We start from the raw sequence: 12,521 nt of genomic DNA, 5'->3' as shown, positions 1-12,521 counted from the left end.
GAGCAGAAGGAAGGGGTTCTCCTATCCACTGCACGGTACTGCGCAGAAGACAGGGGAGCCAGGCATTCCCTGAGGGGTGAAAAGCAAGCCGTAGAGCTGGGTAGTGGACTAGAACTTAGAAGCCTGGCCTGGAGCCTGGGTGGGGCGAAAGAAGCGGAGCCTGAATGGGGTGTTGTATAGGGGGTGTGTGTAGGGGTGTGTGTATAGGCTTGGGCGGGGTCCCTGGAGTGGGCTGACCGGGTCGGGGGCGGGTCTCCAGGTGGGCGGGGCTCTTGGTCACCTCCCCCGCCGGGCACACCTCTCTCCGGCTCGAGATGGTCCAGGAGGGGCGGGGCCGAGGGGGCGTGGCATGAGGTGGGCGGTCCCGAGCAGGAGGGGCGGGTCCGAGGGGCGGGGCAGGAGGTGGGCCGCCCGCGGCCACGCCGCCGTCGCTGGTACATTCCTTGCTCCCGGCTGAGGAGCGCTTGGGCTGTCTGCGGACCCCGCCGGGTGCAGGGATCGCGGCCGGCTGGAGCTGGGAGTGAGGCGGCAGAGGAGCCAGGTGAGGAGGAGGCAGGCGAGCAGGACCCTGTGCAGGGCGCGGAGTCACGCAGGCTCGAGGTGAGCCGGAACCTTTGCGGGCCCGGGCTGCGCTCCCAGCCGCCAGGGGGCGAGCGGCGGCGGGGCTGCGGGGACTGCCCCTCCCGGCGCAGGGGACCTGGGCGTTCGTCGGGCGGCAGGGGGTGGAGGGGGCGGTAAATCAGTAACCCGCAGTGCACAGAGGGCCTTTTGTCCCGCTCCGTCCAAAGAGCACCCTGGCCGCGGAGCTGGTTACTCATTGCCCACCGAGGCGGAGGCAGGCTGGCCCTGTGCAGCTACCCTCGGAACCCATTGATTCGCACCTCCCCCCAGGCTGACCCGGCAAGGGTGGGGGAGGACAAGCGCACTTGTCCCTGCGGCTGTCTTCGCGCCGGCGGCAGAGATGAGGGAGCTGAGGCCCCGAAAGTTTCAGTCACTTAGCGCCCGGGGGCCTCCACCGCAAGTGCGGGAGGCTGGAGGAGAACCCAGGACTGTCTGATGCCTAAGGCAGGCCCTCCGTTCCCACGTGTGGGATGGTCGGTCAGGGGCTACGGGTGACTCGACTACGGACTCTGATATCAGGGCAGCCTGGGGTAGGAATAAAATCCCCGGGCCTCCCCACCCACTCCCAGCCCAAGCTGTGTACCCAAAGAGCTGCCCTCCCTGCCAAGCCGAGCTTGGTAGGGAGTTTTACCAAGGAGGATCCGACTGGATTTGAGAGTTGAAGTGGGCTCAGAGACAGCAGTATCTGAGTCAAGTAGAGAAGAAGAATGGGGGGCACAGAGGGATGGGCAAGAGAGCATATGTGACCAGTTTTGAAAGCCAATGGCTTCAACACTCCTGAAGGGACAGACGGTGTGACCAAAGAGACAGGCAGCCGAAGAGAAGGAGCCCTAGGATGCTGAGCTGAATCCTGCTGGGCACAGGTAGCCTTTAAGGGCTTGCAAGCTGGGGGCATGACATGGCAGACTTGTAGTTTTTAAAAACTCTGCTGGAAGATGAAGGTTGAAGAGCCCAGGGAGAGAATGTTTCCAAAAGCGCGTGCAAGAGATGGCCATGACCTGCCCTGAGTCGGGGCAGGGGAAGCCAGATGGACTGGAAGTGGAGTGGCAGTGACCAAGGGTAAGGAGGTGTGATAGGCTTCCCACACAGGGTAGATCCAGAGACACCAGTGCCACGCATAGGCCCCTAGGACTGCAGTGGTCACCGTGTTCCTTTGTCCCAGCTGAGACTCAGTTCTGAGTGTTCTATTTTGGGGAACAGAGGCATCCTTGATAGCATTTGGAAGAGGATAGCCAGCTGGGGTGTGTGTACATCACAGCCTGACAGTAACAGCACCCAAACCAGAGGTGACTGGCTGAGGGCAGACCCAGGGCAACAGGTGAACAGTTCTAGGGCTGAGCACAGGGAGAAGAGCATTCCAGCACTCTGTGGGCCCAGTGCCGATGCACGTTGTCTCTTTTATCCTCAAAACAGTCCTATGAGGCTAGAAACCCAGAGACAGAGACAAGGAATTACAAGTTGATGAGAGTCGGGATTTCAAGTTGGCTCTGGTGGATGGATAATTAGGGTCTGTATTCTTTACAAAACCGTGTGTACCTCAGATGGTTGGTGCATAACAAGCAGAGGTATTCAGGGATGCGGTCCTGCTTGCCACGGAAGGAGCTGCCTTGTCAGTTGTGAGCGCCCAGCTCTGGAAATGTCAGTAATGCTATAAGGAGTGGGGATTGGATCAGATAACATCCAGATGCTGAAGTTTGGGCTTGTATCATTTTTCACTTTGTTTTTTGGCTCTTCGGCAATCAATTCATTTATTCAGCAAAAAATAAATTACGTGTGCTGGGAGCATGCAGAAGATAGTCTCCGTTCTCTGCTTCCCTCCAAGAAAAGTATCCCAAAACTGCTTTCTGTGAACGTGTGCCAGGGTCCCAGCAGGACTCAAGGAGAGCAGGAAGCCCAGCCCAGATCCCTTGCACAACCTACTGTAGGAAGGCCTCAGGCTTTGGCTACAGCAGAGCTGGTTCCAGTCTGCACTGCCACAGCCTGGCTAGGGACTTGGACGCATCTACTGGCCACTTCCTGTCTCAGTTTCCTCATCTGCAAAATAAGGGAAAAGCCGGCCAGGCGCGGTGGCTCACACCTGTAATCCCAGCACTTTGGGAGGCCGAGACGGGCGGATCACGAGGTCAGGAGATCGTAGACCATCCTGGCTAACACGGTGAAACCCCGTCTCTACTAAAAAATACAAAAAACTAGCCGGGCGAGGTGGCAGGCGCCTGTAGTCCCAGCTACTCGGGAGGCTGAGAGGCAGGAGAATGGCGTAAACCCAGGAGGCGGAGCTTGCAGTGAGCTGAGATCCGGCCACTGCACTCCCGCCTGGGCGACAGAGCGAGACTCCATCTCAAAAAAAAAAAAAAAAAAAAAGGGAAAAGCCCCCGCAAAGGTGCACGTGTAGCAGGAGCTCTTTTCCTTCCCTATTTTAGGAAGGCAGTTGGTAGGAAGTCCAGCCTGGGTGCCTGAGAGCTGTGGGAAGGAGATGCGGCTGCTGTTGGCCCTGTTGGGGTTCCTGCTGAGTGTGCCTGGGCCTCCAGTCTTGTCCCTGGAGGCCTCTGAGGAAGTGGAGCTGGGTATGGCTTCTGAGGTGGGAGAGGGTGGCAGGGGTGGGAAGAGTGGGCACCAGGAGGGGGCTGCTGGGCTGAACAAAGCTGGAAAGGATCCTTGCCCAGGCCCTGAGAAAGTGGCAGCAGGGCAGGGCTCAACCACTGAGACTCAGTCAGTGCCTGGCTTCCAGCAAGCATCCATCTATCTCTGTGTCTGCGAGAGAGGACTGGCCTTGCAGGGTGCAGGGCCCTAAGCTGGGCTGCAGAGCTGGTGGTGAGGTCCTTGCCTGGGTGTGTGTGTGCGCGCGCGTGTGTGTGTTCTGTGCACTGGATGTATGACCTAGGAGGTCCAGGCAGCATGTGTGGTATATGCATTATGAGGGTGATATGCCCCAGTGCAGCATGACCCTGTTTGTGGCACCAATAGCATGTGCCGTGTGTCCGTGTGTGTGTGTGTGTGTGTGTCTTGGCCAGTGTCATGTGCACTAAATGCTGTGTGCGTGACATGCCCCAACAGTGTGGCATTTGCCCTGGGTGTGGCATCCGCAGCATGTGGCTGTGCGGGTGTCAAGGAGCAGTGGCTCCTCCAGCATGCGTCGCAAGGTGCTTGTGCCGTGCATGTGTGGCGTGTTCTCTGTACGCAGGAGGCTGCCTCAGATGGGGCTGCGGGGTCTGCTGACCTCTGCCTTCTGCCCACAGAGCCCTGCCTGGCTCCCAGCATGGAGCAGCAAGAGCAGGAGCTGACAATAGCCCTTGGGCAGGCTGTGCGGCTGTGCTGTGGGTGGGCTGAGCGTGGTGGCCACTGGTACAAGGAGGGCAGTCGCCTGGCACCTGCTGGCCGTGTACGGGGCTGGAGGGGCCGCCTAGAGATTGCCAGCTTCCTACCTGAGGATGCTGGCCGCTACCTCTGCCTGGCACGAGGCTCCATGATCGTCCTGCAAAATCTCACCTTGATTATAGATGGTAAGAGACTCTAGCAGTTAAGGGATGCCTGGGGAGAGAGACCTGCCCCTCTTAGACCTCAGATGCCTCCCTCTGTCCTTGATGTAGACTCCTTGACCTCCAGCAACGATGATGAGGACCCCAAGTCCCATAGGGACTCCTCAAATGGGCACATTTACCCCCGGCAAGGTGAGTATAAGTCTTCAAGGACTTGTGTCCCCGCTGCTCATTGAATCACTGAGAAGAGGTCTGTGTGGGAATACACGGTCATTCTAAGGGCCTTCTCTTCCCCTCCAGCACCCTACTGGACACACCCCCAGCGCATGGAGAAGAAACTGCATGCAGTACCAGCTGGGAACACCGTCAAGTTCCGCTGTCCAGCTGCAGGCAACCCCACGCCCACCATCCGCTGGCTTAAGGATGGACAGATCTTTCATGGGGAGAACCGCATTGGAGGCATTCGGGTGAGTCTCTGGGTTCCAAGACCGTCTGCTGCCTCATTCTCACTCCTTCCTCAGTCCCCTCATGCCTACAAGCACACCTATAAATCCATTGAATGAGGAAAGCAATTGCGGGGCCCCAGAAGAAGCCCTGGACTATGGACCTGGGCAGTTCTGGTTCCTCTTCTGCTACTCTCTGGCAAGTGACTTAACCTCGCAGCCTCAGCAACTCCATTTGGAAAGTGAGAAGAATCACTGACTGGTTGGTCTCAATAAGCCTTAGCATCTCATCATCTTAATGAGACCCTGCAGGGTTGGCTCCATGCTATCATAAGGCAACTGAGTCTCAGAGAAGGCAAGGGCTGGCTCAGAGTGGCACAGCCAGGGAGAGGGAGAGCTGAAATTCAAAAGGCTCAAACCCAAGGCTTAAGCACTCTGGGGAGCCTTCTCCTTTGTCCCATAGTCCTTGGCCTGGACCTGATGTTCTCGGGGCCTAGAGAGCTTGAGAAGAGCCTGTGGGCAGGATGAGGATCTAGCCCCCTGGTCCTCCGGCCCCCTTGGTGAACATGGTCTGGTGATCCCGGACACTCCCTCTGCCTGCAGCTGCGCCACCAGCACTGGAGTCTTGTGATGGAGAGCGTGGTGCCCTCGGACCGCGGCACATACACTTGCCTGGTGGAGAACGCTGTGGGCAGCATCCGCTATAACTACCTGCTGGATGTGCTGGGTGAGTACGGGGCCAGAAACGGGGGAGGCCTGACCCATCCTGGGCTCAGTCGTGCCCTCTGGTGGGGTCTAGTCTGGCGGGCAGGATGGACTCAGATGAGTCAAGCAGCTCGGTGACCAGGTGGTCAGGGGAAAGCACAGGGGTTAGTGTGGGGCTGGAGGAGCAGGGGTCTGCCAAGAGGAAAAACAAGAAGGACATCCAGGCAGAGGGTGCATCCTGAGCTGCAGGCCTGAGTATAACGAATGCCGTGCACTTGCAGGCCAGCGTATTCGGAGGTGTGGCTTTTATATGGGGAGCCAGGTGGTGGAGGGTTTTGAGTGCTAGGCTGAAATGTCCTTGCCCCGAAGCAATGGGGAGCCAGGGAAGGTTGAAACAGGGTAAGCAGGAGACAGACAAGAAGCTGCAGAAAGGTCCTTCCCTTGAACTTGAGGAAGGCTGGAGGGAGGCAAACAGGTGCTTCTATGGGTGCCAGTGATGAGGGTTGACTACCTTGCCTGGTCCCCAGAGCGGTCCCCGCACCGGCCCATCCTGCAGGCTGGGCTCCCGGCCAACACCACAGCCGTAGTGGGCAGTGACGTGGAGCTGCTGTGCAAGGTGTACAGCGATGCCCAGCCCCACATCCAGTGGCTGAAGCACATCGTCATCAACGGCAGCAGCTTCGGGGCCGACGGCTTCCCCTATGTGCAAGTCCTAAAGGTGCACCGTGCTCCAGCCTGGGCCCCACTCTTCTCCCACCCAGGATTGGGGGCTCCCCAGCTTCCCTGTTGACCACAGTGTGGCCCCAGGCCCTGCTGTGACCCCAGAGTATGTCCCCCTCCCCAGACTGCAGACATCAATAGCTCAGAGGTGGAGGTCCTGTACCTGCGGAACGTGTCAGCCGAGGACGCAGGCGAGTACACCTGCCTCGCAGGCAATTCCATCGGCCTCTCCTACCAGTCTGCCTGGCTCACGGTGCTGTCAGGTAAGCACCTGCAGGGCCAGAATATGCTGCGAGATGCCCCTCTGGGCCAGCAGTGGGGGCTGTGGCCTGTTGGGTGGTCAGTCTCTGTTGGCTTGTGGGGTCTGGCCTGGGGGCAGTGTGTGGATTCATGAGTTTGAGCTGTATGACAGCCCCTCTGTGCCTGTCCATATGTGGCCGTCCATGTGACCCTTGGCTGAGCTATGGGACTGGGCATAACTACAGCTTCCTCTGTGTGTGTCACCATGTATGTTGGGAGCTGGGAGGGACTGAGTTAGGGCACATGGGGCGGCCAGTCTTACCACTAACCAGTTTGTCTGTCTGTATATGTTCATGTGCGAGGGCAGAGGAGGACCTCACATGGACCGCAGCAACGCCCGAGGCCAGGTATACGGACGTCATCCTGTACGCGTCGGGCTCCCTGGCCTTGGCTGTGCTCCTGCTGCTGGCCGGGCTGTATCGAGGGCAGGCGCTCCACGGCCGGCACCCCCGCCCGCCCGCCACTGTGCAGAAGCTCTCCCGCTTCCCTCTGGCCCGACAGGTACTGGGCGCATCCCCCACCTCGCGTGTGGCAGCCTGACTCCAGCAGGCAGAACCAAGTCTCCCACTTTGCAGTTCTCCCTGGAGTCAGGCTCTTCCGGCAAGTCAAGCTCATCCCTGGTGCGAGGCGTACGTCTCTCCTCCAGCGGCCCCGCCTTGCTCGCCGGCCTCGTGAGTCTAGACCTACCTCTCGACCCACTGTGGGAGTTCCCCCGGGACAGGTGCGCTGAGCTGTGGGGGGGCAGGGACGCAGGCGCCAGGTTGCAGCCTGCCCTCAGCAGGAGTGACTCAGAGGTCTGAGGCATGGACTTTCTCCATCTCCAGGCTGGTGCTTGGGAAGCCCCTGGGCGAGGCTGCTTTGGGCAGGTAGTACGTGCAGAGGCCTTTGGCATGGACCCTGCCCGGCCTGACCAAGCCAGTACTGTGGCCGTCAAGATGCTCAAAGGTGAGTGTGGCCCAGTGTGGTGGCTCACACCTGTAATGCCAGCACTTTGGGAGACCGAGGTGGGAGGATCGCTTGAATCCAGGAGTTCGAGGCCAACCTGGGCAACATGGCGAGACTTTATCTCTACAAAAAAAAAATAAGAAAATTAGTTGGGTGTGGTGGTGTGTGCCTTTAGTCCCAGTTACTAGGAAGGCTGAGGCAGGAGGATCCCTTGAACCCAGGAGTTGGAGGTTGCAGTGAGCCATGATCACGCCACTGTATTCCAAATTGGGCAACAGAGTGAAACCCTATCTGAAAAAAAAAAAAAAGAAATAAAAATAAAAGGTGAATGTGGCAGCCTGGAGGAGGTGCTATGGCATTGGGACTGATAGAAGGGGATCACAGTGTTACCAGGTGAGCCCTGGAGCTGGGAGAGGCTGTGGGATCCCACCCTTAAACCTGCGGTTCAGCTCTGCTCCTGACCCTGGCAAGTGACTTCTGAGCCTCAGTTTTCCCTCGTGTCATATGGGGTAAATAACAGTCCCTACTCTCAGCCCAGGGATTGTGGAAAGTGCCTGGCTCGTAGTCAGGGCTCACTAAATCGTCCCCATTGGGGTGACGATGATGAGAAGAATTTGGTGTGACAGGCTTGATATCCTCTGTCAGCGTCAGTCTGTGTCGGCCTTGACTTCACCTCTTGTCAGCCTCCCAGGCCCTCCACCCCCTCCCCTGTGGTTCCCCCACTTCCCTGTGGTTCCCCCCTTCCCTGTGGTTCCCCCTCTTCCCTGTGGTCCACCCCCTTCCCTGTCGTTCCCCCCCTTCCCTGTGGTTCCCCCCAGACACACCCTCAGCCTCCCTTGGACCCTCCCTAGGTCTACCCCCGAGTCCACTGCTCTAGGAGGACAGCCCTTCTGCTTGCACCCAGTCCCAGTCCCAGCCCCCAGGGTGCTCTTGCCAGGCACACTCCCGTACCCCGCCCATCAGGACCTCTCGTTGCAGTTCCCCAGCGCCCCCTGCAAGAATGGCCTCAACTGCTCTTCTGCTCCTCCCCTCCTCTCTACACAGCTGGGGCCACCTGGTGCTCCCTGGGAGGCAGGGATTGAGAAATGTGCATTGTGACACTGGCGTGTGTGGGTAGGGAGTGTTATATCATTGGCCCAGGGCCACGGGTCAGCCCCAGGGGCCCAGCCAGAGAAGCCAGAGCAGCCTTCTTCCCAAGCTCCCTGGCTGCGCCCTGCCTGCCGCCGGCTACCTGAATTCCCAGGCCAGTTGGACGCCAGGCCCTGGTCAAACAGACCCCAGGGTGCCAGCCTGCTTTCCGCACCCAGAAGCTCTGACCCCATGTAGGGACTACCGCTAACCCCTCCAGAGGCAGCTTCCTTCCTGCTCTGAGCTCTTCCCCTCTCTCCTGTTTCCTGGACCTGCCCGCTGGAAGGCCTGCCTCTTAGATCCTTGATATGGTTGCATCCTTGCAACTGCTGTGACAGGTAGGGTGTGACCCACTGCTCTGTTTCCCACAGACGACCCTGAGGTTCAGAGACACTAGGAGACTTTTTTAAGGCCACACAGCCTAGCAAGGATTCAGCCCTAGACCTACGTAGCCCTGGTCCAGTGCTCCTCGTCCTGCCCCTGCCTCTGTATGCTCCCTCATGTAGTTGGAGGGCAGCCTCTTCACCCCATCTCTGCCCTTACAGACAACGCCTCTGACAAGGACCTGGCTGACCTGGTCTCGGAGATGGAGGTGATGAAGCTGATTGGCCGACACAAGAACATCATCAACCTGCTGGGTGTCTGCACCCAGGAAGGTGGGGCCAAGGCGGGGCTGGTTGCATGGGCCATCAGGGTACAGAGCCAAAGCTGTGGCAGTCTCTCCCAGCTCCCTCCACTCCCTCTGTAGGGCCCCTGTACGTCATCGTGGAGTGCGCTGCCAAGGGAAACCTGCGGGAGTTCCTGCGGGCCCGGCGCCCTCCAGGCCCCGACCTCAGCCCTGACGGTCTTCAGAGCAGTGAGGGGCCGCTCTCCTTCCCAGTCCTGGTCTCCTGCGCCTACCAGGTGGCCCGAGGCATGCAGTATCTGGAGTCCCGGAAGGTACGGGCGGTAGGGCTCTGGGCCCCTCTCAGTCTCTCCAGCTCCACTCTCTCAGGCCTGTGGCATTGAATGTTCCCAACTTCTTCCTTTCTGCTCTTTTTCATGACCCCACCTCAGTGTCCCCAGGCATTCACGCTTTCCTGCCTTCCCCACTTGTTCCTCACACTTCCCTAGAGGGGAGAGGGGAGAGGGGACACAGGAGAGGGCGTTCCCCATTTCTAAACCTTGACCTCCTCCTCTGTAAAGTGGGTGGAGGGCCCCTGCCCCTGGGCCTGCTGGGGGTGGTGTGTGCTTAGCTCAAGGTCAGGTGTCCTGATGCACCCAAGCCCCCAATCCCTGCAGTGTATCCACCGGGACCTGGCTGCCCGCAATGTGCTGGTGACGGAGGACAATGTGATGAAGATAGCTGACTTTGGGCTGGCCCGTGGCGTCCACCACATTGACTACTATAAGAAAACCAGCAACGTGAGGGAGACAGGGCAGAACTGGATGGGAGTAGAGGGGGGCTGGGCCTGGGGGGCAGGCATGGGGACTTGTGGGACTCTGCACTGAGGCCCTCCCTCCCCTCCAGGGCCGCCTGCCTGTCAAATGGATGGCGCCCGAGGCCTTGTTTGACCGAGTGTACACACACCAGAGTGACGTGTGAGTCCTGCCAGCGGTCACTGTCCTACCCCACAAAAAGGGCAAGGCACTGCCCAAAGTCACATGGCCCCAGGAGTCATGCGCTCGAGGGCTCCTTCAGATTTGTTCTGGGATCCGAGTGGGACCAGACTCCAGGAGCCCATTCCCCACCAGCTAGGGTGGGTCATGCTTGTGGGGTCCCCCGTCCTAGCCCCGGTCTTAGGGAGGGCGCTGGGCCACACTGAGCCCTGGCCCTGCCTCCAGGTGGTCTTTTGGGGTCCTGCTGTGGGAGATCTTCACCCTTGGGGGCTCCCCGTATCCTGGCATCCCGGTGGAGGAGCTGTTCTCACTGCTGCGGGAGGGACATCGGATGGACCGACCCCCACACTGCCCCCCAGAGCTGTGAGGCCTCATCCTGCCCTCGACCCCCACTTTCCAGTCCTCCTCCTCTGCCCTGACCATGGCCTCAGGGTTTGTGCCGGCCAGAAGGACAACACTAACAACAGCTCCTCCTCTCCTCCTCCTCCTCTCCTCTTCCTCATCTTCGTCCTCCTCCTCCTCTCCTACTCTCCTCTTCCTCCTCCTCTCCTCCTCCTCCTCTCCTCCTCCTTTCCTCCTCCTCCTCTCCTCCTCCTTTCCTCCTCCTCCTCTCCTACTCTCCTCCTCTTCCTCCTCCTCTCCTCCTCCTCTCCTCCTCCTCCTCTCCTCTTCCTCATCTTCGTCCTCCTCCTCCTCTCCTACTCTCCTCTTCCTCCTCCTCTCTCCTCCCTCCTCTCCTCCTCCTTTCCTCCTCCTCCTCTCCTCCTCCTTTCCTCCTCCTCTCTCCTCCTCTCCTCCTCTCCCTCCTCCTCTCCTCCTCCTCTCCTCCTCCTCCTCCTCCTCTCCTCCTCCTCCTCCTCTCCTCCTCCTCTCCTCTCCTCTCCCTCCTCCTCTCCTTCTCTCCTCCTCCTCCCTCCTCCTCCTCCTCCTCCTCCTCTCCCTCCTCCTCTCCTCCTCTCCTCCTCCTCCTCCTCTCCCTCCTCTCTCCTCCTCTCCTCCTCCTCCCTCTCCTCCTCCTCTCCTCCTCCTCTCCTCCTCCTCTCCTCCTCCTCTCCTCCTCCTCTCCTCCTCGTCTCCTCCTCCTCCTCCTCTCCTCCTCTTTCTCCTCCTCCTCCTCCTCGTCTCCCTCTTCCTGGTCTTCAGCCTAGTGGAGCGTCCTGGCCTGGCTTCCACTGATGACCCCGCCTATCCCTCATCAAACTCCCCACCCAGAGAACCCCCAGTCCTCCCCTTCCTCCTGAAGGCCTGAGGCTCCCTGTGACCTTCCGGCCCACCTCTCCCAGGTACGGGCTGATGCGTGAGTGCTGGCATGCGGCACCCTCCCAGAGGCCCACCTTCAAGCAGCTGGTGGAGGCTCTGGACAAGGTCTTACTGGCCGTCTCTGAGGAGGTACAGCCCCCTCCCACCCACCACCTCCCTCTGCCTGCTCCCCTCCAGGCCTCATCTGGCCTGACCACGTGGACATGCACCCCATCCCATCCTGGGCGCTGCAGAGGCTGACCAGCTCCGTTCCCCACAGTACCTCGACCTCCGCCTGATTTTCGGACCCTATTCCCCTGCTGGTGGGGACGCCAGCAGCACCTGCTCCTCCAGCGACTCCGTCTTCAGCCACGACCCCCTGCCATTGGGATCCAGCTCCTTCCCCTTTGGGTCTGGGGTGCAGACATGAGCAAGGCTCAAGGCTGTGCAGGCACATAGACTGGTGGCCTTGGGCCTTGGGGCTCAGCCACAGCCTGGCACAGTGCTTGACCTTGGCAGCACGGGTTCCCTGGCCCAGAGTGCTGTCCCAGGTCTCTGGTTCTGCTTTGGGTAGGTCCCTTCTTGGTCCTGGAGTTCGTAAAGGCTTCCTGCTCTGGCCTTGGGTTCCAACCTACAGCTCAATTCAAATCTCAAGGCCGTGCCCTTGCCCTTGGAGCTGCAGTGTCTGTGTCCTGATGGGCCGAATGTCAGGTTTCTGCTCGGCCTCTTGGACCTTGGCGCTCAGCCCCCATCTCGGGTTTGGCTGAGCCTGGCTGGAGAGCTGCTATGCTAAATCTCCTGCCTCCCAATACCAGCAGGAGGTTCAGGGCCTCTGAACCCCCTTTCCCCACACTTCCCCCTGCTGCTGCTTGCCCCAGCGTCTTGACGGGAGCATTGGCCCCGGAGCCCAGAGAAGCTGGAAGCCTGCCCAAAACAGGAGCAAATGGCGTTTTATAAATTATTTTTTTGAAATAAAGCTCTGTGTGCCTAGGTCTTCCCTGAGCAACATGGAGGGGAGTGGGATGGAGGGATCCCCCAGGAGAGAGTTCTGCCTGCAGGACATGGACTGAGGGCACTGGACCGGGCCGTGGGCTCTGCCACCTCCCCTGCCCCGGGAGCCAGTGTGTGCCTGTCTTGGTCTGCCGGTCCCACCAGCACCATCTTGTGTCTGCAACAGTGTGAATGAATGTTAATGGGCTGAGTCTGCATTGCACCATCCACAGTGGGACTCCTGTGCCCTCTGCACATGTGTGTGTGCATGTGTGCCCTGCAGCTGTCCCCGGGGGAGCAGGCAGCCCCCCTCCCCCATCTGCTCAGCATTAACCAAGCTGACCGTTAACACAGC

General features: G+C 59.7%; 1 protein-coding gene across 1 annotated transcript; it reads left to right on the top strand.

Annotated features, from left to right (window-relative positions):
• Positions 1-397: 397 nt before the first annotated feature.
• Positions 398-12,170, top strand: FGFR4 (fibroblast growth factor receptor 4). The gene is given in 19 exon segments (XM_033180049.1): positions 398-541; positions 3,042-3,185; positions 3,858-4,121; positions 4,209-4,289; positions 4,398-4,564; positions 5,144-5,267; positions 5,773-5,963; positions 6,090-6,228; positions 6,573-6,766; positions 6,841-6,986; positions 7,090-7,112; positions 7,115-7,210; positions 8,884-8,994; positions 9,087-9,277; positions 9,620-9,742; positions 9,849-9,919; positions 10,163-10,300; positions 11,221-11,326; positions 11,457-12,170. Coding segments are annotated over 18 exon segments (2,406 nt in total). The 5' UTR covers positions 398-541; positions 3,042-3,094; the 3' UTR covers positions 11,607-12,170.
• The last annotated feature ends 351 nt before the right edge of the window (positions 12,171-12,521 follow it).

This window comes from Trachypithecus francoisi, unplaced genomic scaffold (genome assembly GCF_009764315.1).
Source record: "Trachypithecus francoisi isolate TF-2019V2 unplaced genomic scaffold, Tfra_2.0 Lachesis_group2, whole genome shotgun sequence".
Taxonomy (NCBI): Eukaryota; Metazoa; Chordata; class Mammalia; order Primates; family Cercopithecidae; genus Trachypithecus; species Trachypithecus francoisi.
This window is presented reverse-complemented; position numbering and strand designations above follow the sequence as displayed.